This window comes from Scleropages formosus, chromosome 18, assembly GCF_900964775.1.
Source record: "Scleropages formosus chromosome 18, fSclFor1.1, whole genome shotgun sequence".
Lineage (NCBI taxonomy): Eukaryota > Metazoa > Chordata > Actinopteri > Osteoglossiformes > Osteoglossidae > Scleropages > Scleropages formosus.
Window position 1 is genome coordinate 4,649,670 of NC_041823.1, and position 21,687 is coordinate 4,671,356.

The 21,687-nt window shown below is 44.5% G+C and overlaps 2 protein-coding genes across 2 annotated transcripts; one reads left to right on the forward strand and one right to left on the reverse strand.

Annotated features, from left to right (window-relative positions):
* Window positions 1-3,446: 3,446 nt before the first annotated feature.
* On the forward strand, window positions 3,447-13,465 carry LOC108940637 (phospholipase A2 inhibitor and Ly6/PLAUR domain-containing protein-like). Its single transcript, XM_029245948.1, has 6 exons — window positions 3,447-3,699; window positions 6,659-6,717; window positions 10,302-10,415; window positions 11,037-11,183; window positions 11,585-11,689; window positions 12,949-13,465. Exons 1-6 carry the CDS (start codon window positions 3,680-3,682, stop codon window positions 13,149-13,151), a joined length of 648 nt encoding a protein of 215 aa, XP_029101781.1. The 5' UTR covers window positions 3,447-3,679; the 3' UTR covers window positions 13,152-13,465.
* Window positions 13,466-14,977: 1,512 nt separating this feature from the next.
* On the reverse strand, window positions 14,978-19,839 carry frrs1l (ferric-chelate reductase 1-like). The gene is made up of 5 exons (XM_029259801.1): window positions 18,917-19,839; window positions 17,872-17,956; window positions 16,887-17,025; window positions 16,449-16,695; window positions 14,978-16,239 (listed from the first exon to the last, which is right to left on the reverse strand). The coding sequence occupies exons 1-5, from the start codon at window positions 19,131-19,133 to the stop codon at window positions 16,067-16,069; spliced, it is 861 nt and encodes a 286-aa protein (XP_029115634.1). The 5' UTR covers window positions 19,134-19,839; the 3' UTR covers window positions 14,978-16,066.
* Between the last annotated feature and the right edge of the window lie 1,848 nt (window positions 19,840-21,687).

A 21,687-nucleotide genomic window follows, 5' to 3' on the forward strand; every position in this document is an offset into this window, starting at 1 on the left:
GCTAGGTAATTTTTATTACCCTGAGAATATGGTGCGATTTATTTGTATCACTCAAAAATGAAGTGCATTTCCTTTGGGTACAATATGGATAATGTGTAGTATGTGTTAAGTTGCTTATTCCGGCTTCTTTTTTTTCCTCACTCTAACTTCTGAATGTGACTCAAGTTGGAGCTGTTTCACTGACTGTAAAGGTATTGGTGAACTCACATGCTGCACATTTGTGTATTTTTGTACTTCATATATCTCAGTGAATGCTCTCATGTAACTGCATCCGCTTAATTATAGTAAGCTGCCCATGTGATGAGAGTCTGTGTGTGATGACACTAACAAGAGTAGGTTTGTGGATCCAAGTGCAGAATACATCTCTTCATTTATTAACTGTTTTCTTCATAAATTTCAGTATAATGGCTCATGGCTCTTGAAACCCAATTTTCGAAATCCAAACGAAAAATAAATATAACAAAATTTATCTGAAGCATGTACAAAAAGAAAAATTTCAAAGTGAAATGTAGATGATGATAAATGCAGTACTGTAGCTGGTTCTAGTGTGGCATCAGCTATTTCCTGTCTCATGTTCACTTTCTCTTTGAGTGGGTGGCACAGTGAGTGGCGCTGCTGTCTTACAGTGCCTAGGTAGTGCATGAAAACATGGGTTCGATCCCTGCTCGGTCTGTGTGGAGCTTTCATGTTCTCCCCTTGTCTGCGTGGGTTTCCTCTCAGTGCTCTGGTTTCCTCCCACAGTCCAAAGACATGTTGTTGAAGCTTACCCATAGTGTGTGAGTGATGCAGAGTGTGTGTGTTCTAATAATGTACGGATGAGTGACCCAGTGTAAGTAGTGTATCTAGCAGTGTAAGTCACTGCGGTGAATAAGGTGTGTGGGCTGATTCACTGGAAGTCGCTTTGGAGAAAAGTGTCTGCTAAATGTATAAATGACAAGATGAATTGTGCAGCACGAGTGCAAGAATGACTGCCGAGCCTCCTTTCTCCTCCCTCTGCTCTGTTCTCCTCTTCAATTAGTGAATTGAATTTTCATTGCAGTCTACTGGATATACATAAAACACAATTAGTCTGAGACATACTTTCTAGAAACATACCCGTTGGTGACCTCATTAACCATTTGATAATCAAGTGTTTTTTTTCCACGTTGAAATCATGGATTGACAGTTTTATAGGTGTTTTACAATGTTTTAGTGATATTTGGAACAATTGGTTTCGGGTTTTTCAGATGGGCTGGGAATGCATTATTACTCCATACACAGCACTGAGGCTAAACGTTTGAAATACCACAAAATAAATATGTAAAACATGTAAATTACATTCCCTAGCTTGTATCTTATTACAAATGGGCAATTTTTAAAATTAAGCAGCCCAGACGTGATATCAGAAACATACTATATATAAACGGGGGCAGGAGGTGTAACTTTGGCATCTAATGATCTAAGCTCTGGTCAAAACCTCATGCTAATAACAGTCTAACATGAGAACCAGAAACAACAGAAAGAACTCGTGTGGTAATACTGATGCATTTCAGACCATGATAACCCCAGCAACCGCTCTTTTAAATACACACACACACACACACACACACACACACACATTTTCTGAACGCTCCCGAAACCCGCGCGGTCTCGACAGCCACGCATTGCTGACGGGGTCTCCCCAGAACCCCGCCACACCCCTCCCCTGCAGGGGGAACGCCCCCCACCTGACCGCTTCCGCACGCCTCCAGTCGCACGGGACCGGACACCTGGCCACGTCTTCGGGTGGGATCTCGTTGTCGCACGACAGCCGCGGCCTGTCCTGCTCCGTCCCGCCCGCTCTGGCCCACAGTCTCTGGAACTCGCGTTCTGCCCCCAAGGCCCGTACCGCAGTCCTCGTCAACTCGTCCGCAGAGTTGGCGAGTCGGTACAGCCGACGCGCTTGGATGGACGGGATTAGGCTCTCCAGCTTCGCCACTCCCAAGCCACCGTCTGTCTGTCGCGAATACAGGATGCCGTTGCAAATCGAGGCCGGGAGGCGCAACCAACTCCTCGCGGCCTTTCTTATTAACCCGTCCAATGCGGCCAGTGTGGTCCCCGGGCAATCGCAATGGTCCAGCAGGTAGATCAGCCTCGGGACGGTGAAGGAGTTCAGGACCACCACTTTCTGCCAGGGCTTCAGCGGTGCTTTCCCGATACTGTCCATCCAGGCCTGCAGCTGGCTCGATAGGTCCGGCTTCAACACTCCGCTCCACGGGCTGACCTTGACGCCCAAATACTTCACCGCATCCTCCGGACCGACCCTGGGGATCTCCGCGCCACCTATCCGCCAGGCTGGGGCGTCATTCACCGTGAAGGAGCCCTGAGAGGGCTTGAGCATGAAGCCGTGGCACTTGCGCACCTGCACCCTGTTTTCCAATAATTTCTACTCATTATCTTAATGACGAGTTCAATGTACCTTTTTAGTAGTGATTAATGAATAAAAAGATTTTGTCTCCTATGGTACTTGTCTGAATGCAGCTTGAAATAAAATACATTTTCTCACATAAAACCTGATTGTTGCTTTGGTATTCTTCTGTGTGACCCAAATAAACAGGCATTCAGCGGCAGTAAATAAGCAATGCGGACAACTTCATTTGCAAAGTAAACAACTCAGAACTTTGCAATAATTTCTCGTAGTGACAGACTTTAAGGAACAAATTGAATTCTGCTTTTTTTTTATCCTTACACATATTTTCAGATGATGCACAAACATTGTGAATATATAGCTGTAAAAGAAGACAAAACTCAGCACGACGGTACTTCTGTGTCTGTAGATTATTAGGAATTATTCAGTCCGAATGAAGAAATTCTTGGTTCTTGAGGCAGTTGTATGTGGGAACAGGCTTTGGGTTTAACAACAAACTGACGTATTTATACTTTTTATACAAGGTGAATAGGGAGTTACACGCAAGGGCCACTTTTGATGCGCATCGGGAGATTATGATATAAACATTTATGTATTTATTGTAAACTCTAAAGCTAAATTAGATGCAAAGTGAAACGTAAATCTGAAAATAAAATGAAATTAACCCAGTTTTACCTTACAGCACAGGCACTAGCACCTCTGCAAAATTGGTTCGCTTTCAGATGCAGGAGTTTGCTTAATGATTCTTCTCTGAGTTACTCATCTCTACCATCTCCACCCGCTTCTTTTCTTTCGCTTCCGTTGCATATACAGCAAATCTAGATTTACACTAATTTATTTAGTGGATGCTTTCCACCGGAGTAACTCGGAGCAAACGGAAGTGCACTCGACAACAGACAAAGAGCTTTAGATACAGACACATGAATTCTGAAGCTCCATTTCTTGCAGGCGCACGTTGGATGGGTAGCTGTAAATAGATTCGAGTCTGAGAGGAAATTTACAGGTGATCGTAGCAAACTGAGAATCTGTAGCCTTTCGGTTCCGTACCTCCTGCGCGTGGGATACGGGCTTTAATAAATAGCTCGGTTTTCTTTACACCGATGTTAAAGTTTGCATTCGTGGCAGTTTTGCGTTGGGTTTGCGGTGGGCTGGTGTGTGTCTGGACCAAGATGTCACCGGATATGTGGGACTAGTGAACGGACTTATGGTTTTGTCCCAAAAAACGGCAAAATTAACTGCGCTTAAAACGAACACCTCTAATACCACTTCAAACACCCAAAGACTATTGACGAAATGTTGTACAACACCCCCAGGTAGGTGAAAAACGCACTCCTTCCTCATTTACACTGGTTTCGCAAATGAATGTAGTAAAGAGCTATTTCATCTCCCTTCTCGTGTCTGACATTAAAGCAGAAGCACAGTACAGTAATTTAAAATGTTTTAGTTGCCATATGATGCTGAAATCAGACACTGCCTTCCGCCCACCTTGCTAATGTAATATATTCCTGAAAAACACTTTGCAAGGTGAACTCTAAAATTTAAAAAAAAAAAAAAACAAAAAAAATGTTTTAATGTAGAGGGGGCACGGTGGCACAGTGGGTTGAACCGGGTCCTGTTCTCCGGTGGATCTGGGGTTCGAGTCCCGCTTGGGGCGCTTTGCGATGGACTGGCGTCCCGTCCTGGGTGCGTCCCCTCCCCCTCCGGCCTTACGCCCTGAGTTGCCGGGTTAGGCTCCGGTTCCCCCTATGGGACAAGCAGTTCAGAAAGTGTGTGTGTGTAGTTTTAATGTTTATTTGTTCCTGATCACCATCACTTACTTACTCTGAAGTATCACCAAATCCCATTAAAAAGAACACAATTACTCAAGTAGTTATTTATCATAAAACATCATAACAAAGCAGTTTATCTTCATTACTCTATTATACTGTATAGCTGTATACCCGTACTTGTTCAGCTCTGTCATAGCTGTTATGTGTCGTACACTTCAGACGCTCACAAAGAAAACATGCAAAACATACAAAGCAAATCTCGGAAATATGGCATTTTCATACTTTTGCCTTTTTCTGTTAATCTGGTCTCTAAAGGGTAAATAACGCAAACTAAAACTAAGCACCTGTTGTTATTAACTGCTTGTCAAACTATTGTATCCATTCAGTCTAGATTCAAGGGAATCTGGGTCAGTACCTACAAATGTGAGAAGACAATATGGAAGAAAATTCTCTCCACTGTGCCCCTGGACAACCACAGGGACATTGAACGCACTTTCCAGAAAAGTTCAAGAAGACGATATGAGACAAAGACACTAAGCGGAAAAGACCTAAGATGGGTAGAGACCCGAGACACATCTGTGTTTTCGGAAGTGACGGTTCCGGCGGGAGAACATCGCTCATTTGGCTCTCTCTTCAGTCAGTCCCTGCTGCCTTCCTTTATTTGCAAAACTCATACATAATTCATTTCAGGGTGTAAAAACAGGCATATTGGAAACTTTCCACTTCTTTGTTCTCAGGACCTTCTTATCGGTTTCTGCTTTTTGCCTGTGAAGCACAAGTGGTTAACACTGTTCTTGTTAACCTTATTTCTCATCATCTCTTGCACCTGCAGAAACCACGCTGACCTGCATATGTTTACTCACTTCTGGGTATCACAAGTTTGTTTGACAGTACTTTTCCACTGAGTTAAGTCACAAAGTATTCTAAGCATACATTTTGACTTTAAATCATGCATTATCATAAAGGCATACACCGATCAGCCAAAACATTTAAAGCACCTGCCTAATATTGTGTAGGTCCCCCTCGTGCAGCCAAAACAGCTCTGACCCGTCGAGGCATGGACTCCACAAGACCTCTGAAGGTGTCCTGTGGTATCTGTCACCAAGACATTAGCAGCAGATCCTTTAAGTTGCGAGGTGGGGGGTCTCCATGGATCGGACTTGTTTTTCCAGCACATCACACAGATGCTTGATCGGACTGAGCTCTGAGGAATTGGGAGGCCAAGTCCACACCTTGAACTCTTTGCCATGTTCCTAAACCATTCCTGAACAATTTCTGCAGTGCGGCAGGACCACTGTCATCAGGGAATACCGTTGCCATGAAGGGTTGTACGTGAACTGCAACGATCTTTAGGTAGGTGGTACGTGTCAAAGTAACATCCACATGAATGCCAGAACCCGAGGTTTCCCAGCAGAACATTGGCCAGAGTGTCGCACTGCCTCCGCCAGCTTGACTTCTTCCCATAGTGCATCCAGCTGCCATCTCTTCTTCAGGAAAACGACGCACACGCACCTGGCCATCCACAGGATCTAAAAGAACACGCGGTTCCTCAGACCAGGCCACCTTCTTCCGTTGCTCTGTGGTCCAGTTCTGACGCTCACGTGTCTATTGTAGGTGCTTTCGAGGGTGGACAGGGGTCAGCATGGGCACTCTGACCAGCCTGCGGCTACGCTGCCCCATACACAGCAAGGTGCGATGCACTGTGTGTTCTGACACCTTTCTATCATGGCCAGCATTAAGGTTTTCAGCAATTTGTGCTACAGTAGCTCTTCTGCGACCAACCTCTGTTCCTCCCTTGACTTACCTTGAAAACCATGCGAGCGGTCACTATGGGACAGGTATGACTCGGCACCTTGCATGCTAGCCTTCGTTCCCCACAAGCGCATCAATAAGGCTTGGGCGCCCATGACCCTGTCGCCGGTTCACCCGTTGTCCTTCTTCGGACCACTTTCGGTCGGTACTAACCGCCGCGTACCGGGAACGCCCCGCAAGACCTGCCGTTTTGGAGATGCTCTGACCCAGCCGTCTAGCCATCGCAGTTTGACCCTTGTCAAAGGCGCTCAGATCCTGACGCTTGCCCATTTTTCCTGCTTCCAACACATCAACTTCAAGAGCTGACTACACTTTCTGCCTAATATATCCCACCCCTTGACAGGTGCCATTGTAAGGAGATAATCAATGTTATTCACTTCACCTGTCAGTGGTTTCAATGTAATGCTCATCGGTGTATGTTTAGGTCATGTTTAGATCAAATTTTCACACCACAACAAGTTAGTTAAACGTCGGATGGAAAGTTACATTTACAGACGTTTTTAGTACATGTTTAAAAAGTGTATGATGTTCAGTCTGATTGGCTCTCAACCAGATTCAAGATCCCTTCTGATTGGCCTCAGGCTATTGGCATCATACTCATCTTTCTCTTGCAAAAAATGTTCACCGTTTTTAAAGGCAAGCCATCTGAACAGTTGTTCTGAGAACCAGACTCTTCTACTGTCTCCTACAGACTCATCAAGATGAATCTTCTCCTCAGTCTCATCCTGGCAGGCACCCTCTTTTCCACCGGTAAAGGCTACAACCGATTTGTCATAACTTTCTTGAATATGATGAACAGACGAGTTCATAGACGAGCTTTCGGCCTCATATTTAATTCTGTTGAGTTCGTCTCCTTGTACGGTGTTTAAAAAAATTCTTTCATTTACAAATTACTTATCATATGGCTAAACCTAAAGTTACTAATTCTGTAACATATTGAAATTTGTCATTTTTAAATGCATGGGTATATTGAAATAACCATTTATGGCTTCACATGCCCATAAGAAGCACTGTTTAGAAGATGCTCCATCCGAAGAATAGAAGAGGTTTATAAAGGTCATAAACATGGTTCTTCAATTGGTCAACAGTTTGTGGCTTTGGAATAATCCCCTTAAGTGTTTATAAGCCAGTAAGTGAAAATTTTCTCAACCACACTTATTGAAGTGTATTCATTGAGATTAATACATGTAAATAAGTAAGATTTTTTTAGAAATTATTATTAGCATTCTTTATTAAGTTGAAGCCCTTATCCAAGGAAATTTACACAGTTAGATTAACATAAGGCAACAAGCCGTGGACTTCTGCAGCTCTGCATGAGGAAAAGCAAAATCCATTTGATATTTAGTTTCCAAATGCTATATAAAGAATAAATGTGGTGCAACAATGAACCGTTCGTTCGAAATGCCGAATAAAACGTAAAAATGTAAATGCAAAGTAAAGAGTGAAAAGAAAGACAATTGTGATTTTATATTTTCTTGAGTATGACTGAAGGGACAGCAAGTTTGAATTTTCATTTTAAACCTCGAAAAACCTCAAAACCTCATCCTGTCAGTACTTCGCAGGGTAACATTTCTGAGAACTAGGTGGTTTCCGTGGACAAGACGTTCTCATGGAGTCAATTTGTGTTCTACTTCTTTTATTTCTATCCCTTTATTTTGCGCTTACAATCTATCTTGCTTTTATTTTCTCTGTTGTTCTCTTTTATTGTCGGGTGGCATGGTGGCACAGCAGGTAGTCTGGTGCCTTATAGCTCATGGGCTATGGGTTTGAATCTGGTTCAGTCTGTGCGTAAAGAGTTTGAATCTTTTCCCCATGTTCAAGTCGGTCTTCTCCTGGTGCTCCAGTTTGCTCCCACAGTCCAAAGACATGTTTCCGGTTAAGTGGCGACCAAAAAGTGACCCATACCTTTTGTAGGTGCTCCCCAATTTACGATGGGGTTACGTTCCCCGAAACCCATCATAAATCGAAAACATCGTAAGTCGAAAATGCATTTAGTACGCCTAATACACACCTCTGCGGGACAGACTGGGAGATGCAGATGACTGGTGCTGCCTAGCATCGCAAGAGAGTATCGCTCCACGTATCACTTGCCCAGGAAAATACCAAAATTCGAAGTACGGTTTCTGCTACACGTCTATCGCTAAGTCGAAAAAATCGCAAGTCGAACCATCGTAAATTGGGGACCACCTGTATATGTGTTGGTGAAGGAGTGTGTTCGTGTGTGCCATTGCCCTTTGATAGACTAGTGTGCCGTCCATGGTGTACCCTGCTTAAGCCATTTGTTTCCAGACCACCGTGGCCCTATACCGGATAAGCAATTAATGACATTAGATGGATTCTTTTGTTAATTTATTGCTGCATTAATTGTTCATTTTTCATTTCATTTTCATTGCTCATTTATTGTTACAGTTTTATAGCATAATGACTTATAAGACCGTATCGTAGTAATTTTTTTTAATTCTGACATTTATTGTAAATTTCTTTGCTTTGGAGTTGTAACCCTTATATCACACACACACACATTGTCAGAACCGCTTGTCCCTTACGGGGTCACGGGGAACCGGAGCCTACCCGGCAACACAGGGCGTAAGGCCGGAGGGGGAAGGGGACACACCCAGGACGGGACGCCAGTCCGTCACAAGGCACCCCAAGCGGGACTCGAACCCCAGACTCACCGGAGAGCAGGACTGCGGTCCAACCCACTGCGCCACCGCACCCCCTACAACCCTTATATCTTTCTCTTTTATTTTAAACCATTTTGATATGCTGCTCCTGCATGCTCACTCTCACTCACTTTTGTTGAACTGCTTGTCCAAGTCAGGGTTGCAATGGTCCCGAGCCTCTCCCAGAAGCACAGAACACCAGGTTAGAGAATGCATTGCAGGATAGCCACATGTGTTCACGTGTACATACACTCACCAAGGGCAAGTCAGTCACCAATTAACCAGAATCACATATATTTGGACTGTGGGAGGAAACCAGAGCACCTGGAGGAAACCCATGCAAACTCCACAGACCGAGCTGAAGTGAAATCTCTATTCTATTGCACTCAGACAGCAAAATCACATCACAAAAATCATTGAGTAAATTTTTTAAAAAATTATACATATATATGTATATATAATATTAAGATGCTACCTAAGGAGGAGGGGGGGCACAGTGACACAGTGGATTTGGCTGGGTCCTGCTCTCTGGTGGGTCTGGGGTTCGAGTCCCGCTTCGGGTGCCCTACGACGGACTGGCGTCCCGCCCTGGGTGTGTGTGTGTCTGTCCCCAGCCTCACGCCCCACGCCACTGGGCCGGTTCCCCGCGATCCCCCATGGGACAAGCGGCCTCGGATGGTGTGTGTGTGTGTGTGTGTAAGGAGGAAATTCTCATAATGTAAGTGTAATCACTTATTCCGAGTTTCACCAAGACTCATATTTTGAATTGAAATCGCTGTTTCTGGAAGGTATTTTTGTTAATGTGAGTTCATAGCTCATTACATATTTTTTATGTGGCTGGTGAGAGGGGGTGGGGACAGACGGCAGCACAGCGGGTAAAGCTGGTGCCTCGCAGATTCTGAGCTGCTCGGTAGGTGTCGGGGTTTGCATCGAGCTCAGGGTGTGCGGAGTTTGTGGGTTTCTCTCTGTGTTTGTACCCCTTAGACATGTATGGAAGAAGGCGCTGACAACCACCTTCGTTCCTCCCCTGTGCTGGAAACCACGAGTGGTCAATATGAGTCAGATGTGGTGGTGCCTCCATCCATGTAATGCGCAGCCAGTGTAAAGACTGAAATAATATACATTTTCGGTGACATCCTACCTGCTGCATTTCAGATGGGACAAACTGGGGAGACGGTGTATATTGGGATTCCCGAGAGAAACGAACTGCAGTAATGAACCTTACTGGACACGAAGGAATTGACACATTTCTGGGTGTCAGATGTTGAGAGGGTGCACTTTAATTTCTTGGAATAAAAAGCAAGTCTTTCAGATTGAGTTAAGTCTAACAAATAAATTTGAGTCATAAATTATACCTTAAATTCCTAGCAGGTAGCGCAGGACTGTAATGTACCTAGTGGCGCAACGGGTTTGACTGGGGCCCACTGTGGGGTTGGGGTTGGGGTTGGGGTTGGGGTTCAAGTCCTCCTTGGGGCAGACTGGTGTCCTGTGTTGCTGGCTTTGGCTCCAGCTTGCCGCAACCCCACTTGTGCATGTTGTGCGTGTGACGTAGCTTACCTTCCATTTACATGTCCATTTCAGCTGTTTGACATTTTGTGTCCCAGAAGCAAAATCTGCTTTTCAACATCTTTTTGATGAACACTTTTACTAAATGTGATCAGTTTCTCTTAGGTCATCCACTTGAGTGCTTTCAGGGCACGGATGCTACTGAATCATGCACAACCCCTGTGACATGTCAGGACAATGACAATGTGTGTGGAAGTTCAACTTTAGCTATTTACACCGGTAAGACCGCACTCACACTGATTATGACACTACTGCAAGAAACAAATAAATCAATCATTTTCACTTTTAAAACTAGAAGTGTCTTGAAATCTGGATTCTGGGGGCAACTGCACTATAATAAAACCAGTACTTATGAATACCTAATATGGTATTTTTAAAACATAATAAAACAAAGTGGCATCTGATAAGTTTTTAGTATTTTTCCTGGAGGACTGACATACAAATAGTCTTAATGAAAGGGAAAAAATGTCATCTCTTCATATTTTTCTATTTCTTTGCTCTTTTTAACACTTGGGCTTTCCAAGCACACTTTCGTGTAGGGCTTTTACTTTGTTGAAACTGTGTAGATATAGTTTGTGTCAGAGTTTGGAATTTTATTAAGATTTCATTGAAATTATGGCTGTCACTTTAAAAACACAACAGATGCACAGCTTTTATTGTCATCATACTGATACTGGCCGGTCGATAATGTGATACCTTGTGCCATTTTTATCATCACTCCTGGTTTATGTTGCATGTAAATATGTTTTTCATGTAATATGCTCAATTCTGGAGTCTCATAAAAATTAAATGACCTGTTAAAATGAAAATCTAATTTATTCTGTCTCTGCTGCTTTTCAGGGGACTGTCTGTCTCGTAAAACAGGTGAAAGCAAGTGCGTAAAACCTCAGGAATGTGTCTCTTATTCACTCAATTTGGGACCCGAGAGGACCGTACTGCACAGCGAATGCTGCAAGACTGACCGCTGCAATACTGGAATCTCCACTGGTAATTTACACGGTTCACGTAAAATAATACGTGATAACATGCACCAAAAGAGATGCTTTAAATGAATGCAGTAAACAGTATGATCATGTCTTGGTAAAGCAGGATATTCTGAATTTGAAAAGTAACTTTATAAGTTACCGAAGTGAATTATTCCTCATGAATGACTTTTAAAGTAGGGTTGTAATTCAACCTTGATGTAAAATGTGCTCATAAAACATATGAAAATGAGAGACATCATTTTTCAAGTCATCCCAGCTAAGATCGATAAATGATGGGGTTCTCAAACTCCCCATCAACCTGCCCTTTTATCTGCGGCCAGCGTTATGTATCTAATGCTCTGTGTTTTTCATTAGTCTAAGGCCGGTTTGACAGAAGCTATCTTGGTGTTACCGTTTCTGTAGAAATTAACAATTCACCAAATGGGAGAAAGTGTTTTGGTTGTATTAACGAAGACAACTGTACAAGAACTGTCGACTGTCGTGGAGATGAACATTATTGCTTGAAAGGTAAGTAAAGTCTTCCACCCTGCCTGCGATGGCGATGCGTTTCCAAAAATTCCCTTGTAATGTGAATTCTCGTACGTGTAATACAGCTGTCTTTTGACATCCGAAACTAATCTATTCCAGGGAACCTTACAGCTGTCGAATCTGCGAATTACCGAGAGCCTATTTTCCATTATTTCAAATGGAAAAAAATATAATGTTTTTCCAGGCTCATACAAAATCCCAAACTATCACTAAAATGGCCCTTTCCTTGTTTTTCCTTGCTTTCCCCGTTTTTACATTCATTAACTTAGCAGCAGCTTCTCTCCAAAGCAACATTACATGTCACATGTCATGATGCAAGCACCAGACAACAGTAGATTGCTGCACTTCCGAGCGTTTTGAACAGTCTTCGGATACATTTAGTTGCACTGATTTAATGTTCCACAAATCGGAAATTGGGTATCAAAAGCCAACAGCCGTTATACTGGCTTACAAATTGTTATGTTCTAGAATGCCCAGGAGGGGTGGGCAACCACTGGCCCGTGGACCCCCAGAGGTTTTTTTCTCCCTCAACCTTCAGTTGGGAGTTTTTGTTCCTCTCCCCGGTGGCCAGTAGGTATACTTATAGCTCTATAATAAGTTTTTCACTATGGTAGCCATTAGTTGACTGTCTTCTTTGTTTGTATCAATTTTTCTTGCTGTATGCCTATGTTAAAGCGTTCTGTGTCACTGCGTGAGAAGAGTGCTTTGTAAAAAATAAAAATACTAATAAAAAATAAAAATATATTGCGGTTTTGGATAAACAGAGTTTGTATATCAGGGGATGCCTGTACTTAATTAAAAAAGGTTAAAAAGAATGTATGCATTCCCGATTCCCCAAATTGATACTCACGTATGCTAAAATATCACTGAAATCCATTAAAATGGATACAGTTACTTCACTAGTTAACTTTAGTGACGTTTCCCAATATTAATTATTGTATTAACTGTATCAGTCCCAGTCGGAGGTAGGATCTGAACCTGCAACTTTTGGGTCCAAAAGGCAGCAGCTCACACCACCGCACTCCTAGACAACTCTAAATTTGTGTGCTTTTGGGAAATCCTGCTGCAGTATATTGCTCCACAACGGTCACGGTCATCACAATAATTTCTCTGTTAGTGAAACTGTCTTATGTCGATTAAAAGATGTTTTAAATCTATACCAGGGTAACAACATTTATTTATTCATTTATTTGTGATTTGAATCAGTTCTGTTTTGTCCTTTTCTGTTTTGGTTCAAGTGACCATTAAGGAAAGCAACAAAACCACGAAAGGATGTGCTTCTAAGCACTACTGTGATCATGCAGCCATTCACTGGCAGCTCGCAAACAAGGACGAAAAGGTGAGCTGCTGTGACGGAAACCTGTGCAATGATGCTCAGCGTCTAGTCCTGGGTGCCCTCATCCTGCTGGTACCCCTGGTCTCCATCATCCTCATCCAGTAAAGCAGCAGAAAAGCCCTGGTTTTCACTTTCCTGCTCACGCTAACCCCCCCCTTGCCTGTAAACTGCTGTACAAGAAACATATCACACAGTGTAAATTATGGGCGTAATGCGTGAAGGAGTATGCTTCGCTTTAAGAGAGTTTATGGTCAGTTGTAGTTTGGTCGAATTTTTTTCAAAATTAGTGACAACGCAAGCTTTGATCTCGGTCCCGGAAGCACTTAGCGACTCCCTCTTGCTGGCAATACTGCATGTATCTGAATCTTGATTGAATCAATAAAGTATTTTACCTGACTGGCTACAAGGGTTGTTTTCTTCCGCACTGTATTGGTCCCCTATTAAAGGGAATGTAGCGTCCGGACGGGAGTCCGACACGGACGCGCGTTGCTATTACGTCCAAACACAGACGAAATATAAAATGACCTCATGTGCAGTGTGATGTTAAAAGTGCACTGTGCGTACTGTAAGACACTCGGTGGAAGTGAAACAAGAAACACGAGACCAGGAAACACACACGGTGTTTGAACTACGGTGAACAGTGAAACGCTACTCTGCGAGTATGACCGCAACCCCGAGACGTGACGAAATACCGGACTGGAATTATGGACCAGGACTGGAGAACAAGAGGGAGGAACTGACGGGACGGGCACTCGGGACTGGAACATGAACACCTAGGAAACAGACTGAGGGAACAAGAGACTACGAATTGCCAAGAGAGCACAATAGAACCGCTGATTAAGAATCCGCAAGTAGTTCTGCTCCGCTGGTTCCTTTTATACCTCCGTGTCCTACGAGACCGTGAGGTGATACGTGAGCGTTAACTAGCAGCACTGAGTGGCGCCGCCTCTGACCAGGAGGGGCAGTGACCCCGTGGGACGTGACAGGGAACATTTTATTACAGCGTTAAAGTAATTTTTTGTTTGGATGCAACTGTATGGTTGTTTCTTCTTCTTCTTCTTCTTCTTCTTCTTCTTCAACAAAAATCAACGGCCGCCTGCAGCGCAGAGCTCTCACCCACCACGCTACAATCTGTGGTACAATCTGCGGTACAATCTGTGGTACAATCTGCGGTACAATGCCAACGTGTCTACTGACGCAGCAACAATCTGCCTTTTGACCTCCCTTTCACTTTCTCCATCTTCCACTAATGATGATGAATGGATGAAAGCGTAATATTAAAAGACCGGCTGAAAATAATATTTTTTGTTAGAAAAATACAATATCCTCTATAAGTCTATAATTTATCTTGTCGCTGTAATGCATAAGAAGACCCTTTTTTTTGGTTTTTAAAATATATTTTAAGAAAAACAGTTATTTTTAACCACAAGAAATGATGTAGATTTGATCCAGTTACAATGGGATTTCACCAATTGGGTGATTTCATGGGTAAACAAATTAACCCCTAAAGGGATTGGTGTAATTTAAAACAATAGCAAGTGAGAACTGTTGCCATTTACTCATCTACTTGACACTTTTCTTCACAGCAAATTGTGACGTTAGGCTTATACACCACATACGGCTAGGGAATTTTTACTGTATCAATCTAAAGCAAGAACCTGCGGCGGGAAATCAGATTGAAACCCGAGTTTTTGAGTATACGGCAGTGGTTCTAACCACTAAACAACCTGCGGTGCCTGAACTGGGAACTGAGACAGAACGAGATGAATGATGCTCTGGAAACTTGAATTACAGACAACAGAATTTAGAAGGATATTGAATATGTGCGGCCTTCTTTTTTACATCACTGTACAGTACAGCTGAAGTAATAAAATGTATCTGCTCAGTTCATTCATTTATTTTATTATTATTCCCTTACATGCAAAAAAAAAAAAAAAAAAAAAAAACAAACTTATTTTTATTTTAAACCAAAGAGCACAAATGGATTATCTGAACATGAAGATAATTTACCGGGATCCCTATTTCAGTCAGAGATGGTTGTGTTTTATAGCAGGAATCCCAGGGTGATTAGTTTACACAGACTCTGGACCACACAGCTATTCAAACAAATAAACAGAGACGGTATAGAGTGACAATAAAGCACAGCTGATTAAGAGTACAGTTCATATGACATACTCAACAAGGCAGGTAGCATACAGAGCTTAAAACTGGTTTATTTTACTGCTGGCAGCCGTCTCTAAATCAGTACATTAGAAATTAAGAGTTTTTTTAGAATAAAATGCAATACCTCTCTCTCTAATTAGGCTCAATATTCATGAGTAAAGGAACAGAAACATCTCTCGTGACAATGGAAGGGGTGTGTCTGAATGAGGCTGGAGGATGGATGGATGGATGGATGGACACACACACACACACACACACACACACACACACACACACACACACACACACACACACACACATCCCCTCGCCACTGTCATCCTCTTACTACCTTACGCCAGCCCTTATTGGCCAATTACTCCTATGCCCCGCCCCTTTGGCCTCCTGCCATTGGCCACCAACATACCACCCATCTGCTTGCCACACCCCTTTGGCCTCTAGCAGATTTAATGAGGTGGGGATGCTGCAAAAACTCATTGACAATGACTGGCACACACAAGTTAGGCACACATTAATAATACTGGTAACTGTGAAATAAACACAATACAAAATGAGAACTACGGGTTATTATAATATCATCAGAGACGCTCCTACTTCCCATCTCCATGATATAAGGCTAACTGGGACATGTCAGTTGACCACAAACCACACTGCCGCATCACCGGATCGGCGACTTGAAGGCTTCCTACCGAGTACCTGAATTTATATAAATATTGATACTTATTGTATATGTGTGTTTTTCTCTTTATATATATTTGCACATCTTTGTATGGCAGTAAGCAGATGATACACAGTCAGTGTCCCTGTTTCTTTTTTTTTATTGCTGGCTCTTGTTCCCTGGGCTCCGCCTCCAGCTGTGTCTACGGTGTCCCCATGAGCAGGTAGAAGGTGAGCGCCACGATGAGCAGTAGGCAGAACGGGGAAGAGAAAGTCTGGTAGGCTGTTGAGGGCATGAAGATGTCCTCGTACTTGTAGATGCTGATCATGTGATCGGAGACGGGCGGCGTGTCGATGTCATGTCGGGTGATGGACCCTGCGGAAGGCGGTCAGGGTAGGGGTTAGGATCGCGAACGAGGAATGGCAGCTGCTGGGGCCGTCAAGTCTTTTCTTCCCACCACACTTATGTCATCGTCTGGTAGAAAAGCTAATCCGAAGCTTTAAAATGATGTAATTTTTAACGGTGGTGCTTCCGCCCGTAAAACGGGGACCACGCTGGAGCGTTAAGCATCGCAGGATACTCACCTTGGATTGCCGGTCCCCATGCGAACAGGTAGTACCAGCTGAGGTGGAGGTCGACGAGCGTCTCCTCACGCGGCACATACAGCGGTCGCTTGAAGCGGCAGGTGACGCGGCCGTTCTCGAAGATGCCCTCCTCGTCGCGCGCCGGGTTCCGCTTGATCTCCTTGGCCCACTGGCCCACGTTGTAGAAGTGGTGGATGCGCACGCGGCCGTTGTCGTCGTGCACGCAGCCCATGACGTCGTCCCCACCCTGCGCGAGACGGAGAAACGGCATCGTGGAATGATCCCGGCTCCTGGCGGGGGACCAGCCTGATCCGGCCTTTCCTCTGGTTCCGCATTTTTTTTTTACTTAAATCACCGCACCCTCTTCACTTTCAGATGAAACCTTGCTCAGGGAAACCAAAGCAAAGAACTTCTCTCAATCAACACCTCTGATCTCACCATCTTCTTGTCTGAAGAGAAGCCCACAGCCACCCAGCCGTCCGTGTCGGCGCTCATCTCGTATTCCACGTCAGCGCCGATCCTGCGGTAGCTCAGGAAGTAGTCGCACGTCTCCGCGTCGCACCCCGGCTTGCCGTATCTGTCGATCGAGGGAGATCGATGCAAAGTAACCCGTTTCTAGCCAGCACTACTGCAAGGGCTGGACCTAGTACTGGTCCCTGAGGGACACCGCAGCACACTAAGAGCCAAGCTATCCACAGACAGCATGAGGCTGGAACATGGGATCTAGTAAAGGGAGATTTTAGATCATAGTGCCCTTCTAAATTTACATTTATTTACACATATTTACTTCGCTGACACTTTTCTGCAGAGCGACTTGCAAAATGAATGAATCTAATGCGTGTCCCAAAAGTCCGAAAACTGAGTGGAGAGGAACCTCCTTCTGTCACTATGCTCCAAAAACAATGCGACAAAATCTCATTGTATATCAGAGAAGCAGGATCTGTGGATACTTTGAAAAAGATGCTTAAAACATTTTATCATTTTAATTTTTTTAGCTTATAATGAACATTTTGTTATATATAGAACAATACAGCTCAAAAGTAATTTTTTTTTAATTTCTCAAGGTGTTGTTGTAGACTATACTTACTAAATTTAATTTTATTGCAATTAATTTTCTCTTTTAGCTGCAAAATGCGTAGAAGGGTGCTTTATAAATTAAGCTATTATACACCTGGGCATTGTTTTTTTTTTTTTTTTTTACCTGTGACCGATGACCACTAGAGCAGCAGCACAAATCACTACACCACCTGCTGACCCAATGACAACACACCTTTAATATTTACAGAAAAAAATGTAAAAATATGTGTGAGGATTTGAGGATTATTTGTGGACAGAGGGTGATGCACACTTGGTGCCCAACACGTGGGAGATTACCGAAGACCAAATATGGAGCGAGTCTTTAAGCAGCAGCCACATGTCCTACCTCACACATCCTTTGGTGAGACCGCAGTCGCTCACTTTGATTTTGGCAAATGGGTCTACGGGTGGGGCCGTCGGGAACGGGTATCCTGAGGAAAGAAGAACCGGATTTTGAAGAAGCACATTCTCACGGCGGTCTTTGCCGAATTCGGATAAACGGGCGTTTCCGTTCAATTTCCAAACCTCGTTCTCTTTACCATTTATACAGCAGCGCACTTCCAAAGTCAGTGAGGATAATCTCATTTGAGGGTTCAACAGGAGGCTCCGTTCTACGGACTTCCAACATTTCAGGCCGCAGTAGAAACAGACCCCAACACATTGACTGAGTAAAAAGTGAAATAGAGGTGATCCATAGTAATAATAATAATAATAAAAATTATAATTATCATCTAGCATTCGTCTTAAGGTTTATACATTAAATTGACATTATAACAGCAATAATAGTTGATATTTTCGTTCAGTATTATGGTAATATTGTTTTGTCACCTCAGTAATATTTTTGCCCCCCCCATAAAAACATCACTATTTTTTAGTGTCGCCTTTGCTTCCCCCCAATAGAATAGAAGTGACCCCCACCCCCACCACGAAAACGACCCGTTTCTTTGACTACGTGCGATTTCTGAGCAGTTCATGCAGGCCGGACGCAGCGGAACGGCTGAGAACTCGAACCCGTCGCCCTGTTTGTTCGTTTGTTTGTTTGTTTGTTACGGGCGCGTGTGGGCGCGTGTGCGCGCGCGCGCGCGCGCGCCGCCCTCCATGGTGCTGAACCGCAAAGCGGCGCGCGGACGGGCTTTTTTGGGCCCGAATTAAAACGGACACATGATGATGATGATGTCCCGATTCATGCGAAGAGCTCTTTCATCTCATGTGCCAGCAACATGAATAATCGTTTAAAACAAAAAAAAAAAAAAAAAAAAAAAGAAATAAAAAAGGGCCCGACGGCCGCGGACGGACTGTCGCCGGACTGCTGACGCGCGAGGCGGTTTACTACGCTACGGTCATTTTTTTGGAGTAGCGCGCGCGCGCGCGATCGAGATGATGATGTTTACCCTCGTCCGACAGGTATCGGGACTCGAGGAACTCGGAGGCGAAGGTGCTGTAGGAGTCCTGGTGCGCGTCCCTGTGGCCCGGCTCCCCGTGGTCCGCGTGGCCGCCGCCGCGCGGCGCGCTGTCATCCGTGGGGCTCGAGGCGACGCTGTGCCTGCGGTCCAGAGCGAGGAGGAGGAGGAGGAGGAGGAAGAGGAGGATGGGGATGCTGCACGACATCGTCGCACGAAAAAGGCGAGCGCGGGACGAGGAGGACGCGGCGGGGCTTCAGCGGCGCGTCTGCGCGCGGCCACGACACCGGAGCGCGCTCATGTCGAGCGATCGACTTGGCGGGGAGGAGAAAATCCACGCGTGGCGGCGTTTCCGTGGAGGACGCGGGGCTGCGCGCGTTGCCTGCGTGCGGCTGCGGGGACGCGCCTCGCCAGTCGACACGAACGGCTGAACCACGGCGGAATTAGAGGGATTCGAACCAAATCCTCTTTTGTTTCACGGACACCGTTAAGCCCCGTGGGAAAGAGGAGAAGGATTATTTTCGTCTCTCCATTCATAAATCGGGATCACGTCGCGCGGAGAGGCTGCAAAATGTCTATTTTTGTGAAGAAATCATGTTTCGGGAGCTGGATCCCCCCCCTCCCCCTTCCTGCGGGTAGTTGTGTCTGAATCCATTGAACAGCCAGTTGAAATGTACCGATAGGAGCAGTAAGAGCAGCGCAGGGTCCCGGTGTCCGGGCTGTGAACTCAGCTCCATCCCCACCACCGTCATCCTCTCCCGTCCCATCCTTTGGCGCAGACTCTGCATTACTCACAGGTGTTTGGTCACATCCCCCTGTCTGCACGAGGGAAACGAGGACAGTTACTTAGATCTGACCTGTATCATGTTCACTCTGGAGCACGTGGGGGACCCCAGAGCGGCAAATAAATCCATAACTTGGAATCCAACGAAAATAAATAAAGCAATTATATTTATCCAGAGAGGAAAAAGTTTGTGAACCCACTGGAACTATCTGGGTCTCCACATGGAAGTCATATGATTCTTATCATAATAATAAAGGGAGTTTTATTGAAGAAAAAAACAGGTAGCATTTTACATTCCCACATCTTTAGTAAGTAAATGGTATGAACAATCAAGGTCATTGATGGAAAAAGTATGTGAACCTCTAGGATAATGACATCTTGAAGAGGAGAGTCAGGTGATCCGGGTGTGGGTTTCATTTGCCCTGTCGTGAAAAAAACATAATTTCACTTACCTGCTCTTCACAACGGAATTCCATTAAATTGCAATATGCGCCGATCCGAGGAGGTTTCAGAGGAACTCAGAAGAACTGTTGTCGAAGCTCATTGGACTGGAAAGAGTTACAAAACTATTTCTACAGACTCGGGCTTCCGTCAGTCCACAGTGTTGCACAGAGTTTACAAATGGAAAATTTCAGCACCGCTACGACTCTCCCTAGGAGAGCGTGTCCTACAAAGACAGTACGAGTCCACACTGTGCAACGGTCACACAAGTGAGAACGAACCCTAGGGTGACATCTAAGGGTCCGTGGGCATCTCTTGCACTCAATAACATTTGTGCTCATGGATCTACTATAAGAAAAAGACTGAATAAGAGTGGTGTTCATGGGAGGTTACCATGGAGAAAACCACTGCTGTCCAAAAAACATTGCTGTGTAAAGTTTGCTGAAGACCACCTAGATGTTCCATAGTACTCCTGAACAGTGTTATGTGGACTGATGAGACAAAAGCTGAACTTTGGTCAGTGTATATGGTTATGTTTGGAGAAAACAAAAATTGCATGGCAACACAAAGACTCAAACCGGCTTTGAAGCCTGGTGGAGGCAGCATCATTTTGTGGGGCTGGTTTCTGCTTGACATGAAGGGACAAACAAATTCCAAGTTATGTCATATAATTTTACAGCACAACGTCAGAGTGTCTGTGACACAGACTTTTCCTCACAACTGTCCATTATTTTAGCAGTCGAGGAACACAGCCACAAGATGGGAAAGTCTTGATCAGCAGACATCCAAGGAATCAGGTGAGGTGAAAATAGGGATTTTATCACAGAAGCTTCTAACAGCAACAGGCAGGGGGGCTTCAAGCGACTAGTTGCCGAAAACATAACGATCTCAGAGAAGGTGATCTCAGATATAGTATCTTCTTTGGTGTTTCATCAAGTGCAAACAGATAAGAATAAAGGGCTGGAAATGAAATACAGCATAAAAGAAGCAGGATTAAAAAAAACATTATGCTGAAGACAGACTGAACTTTTCTGCAATCATTTTTGCCTCCATGAGGAGACCACACATATCATGTTTATTTTTCAGTGACAGAAACCGCATTAATGTTTATTGATATAGCTGTGATGAAATGTAATAGGACAAGGGGGTGCGGTGGCGCAGTGGCGCAGTGGATTGGACCTGGTCCTGCTCTTCAGTGGGTTTGGGGTTCGAGTCCTGCTTGGGGTGCCTTGCGGCGGACTGGCGTCCCGTCCTGGATGTGTCCCCTCCACCTCCAGCCTTACGCCCTGTGTTACCGGGTAGGCTCTGGTTCCCCGTGACCCTGTATGGAAGAAGCGGTTCTGAAAGTGTGTGTGTGTGTGTGTGTGTGTGTGTGTGTGTGTGTGTGTGTGTGTGAGAGAAATGTAATAGGTGGCACAGAGAGTAGTGCTGCTGTCTCACAGGCTTGGGTGGTATGAGAGGATGTGGGTTCAATCCCTGCTCAGTCTGTGTGGAGTTTGCATGTTGTCTGTGTGAGTCCCCTCTGGGTGCTCAGGTT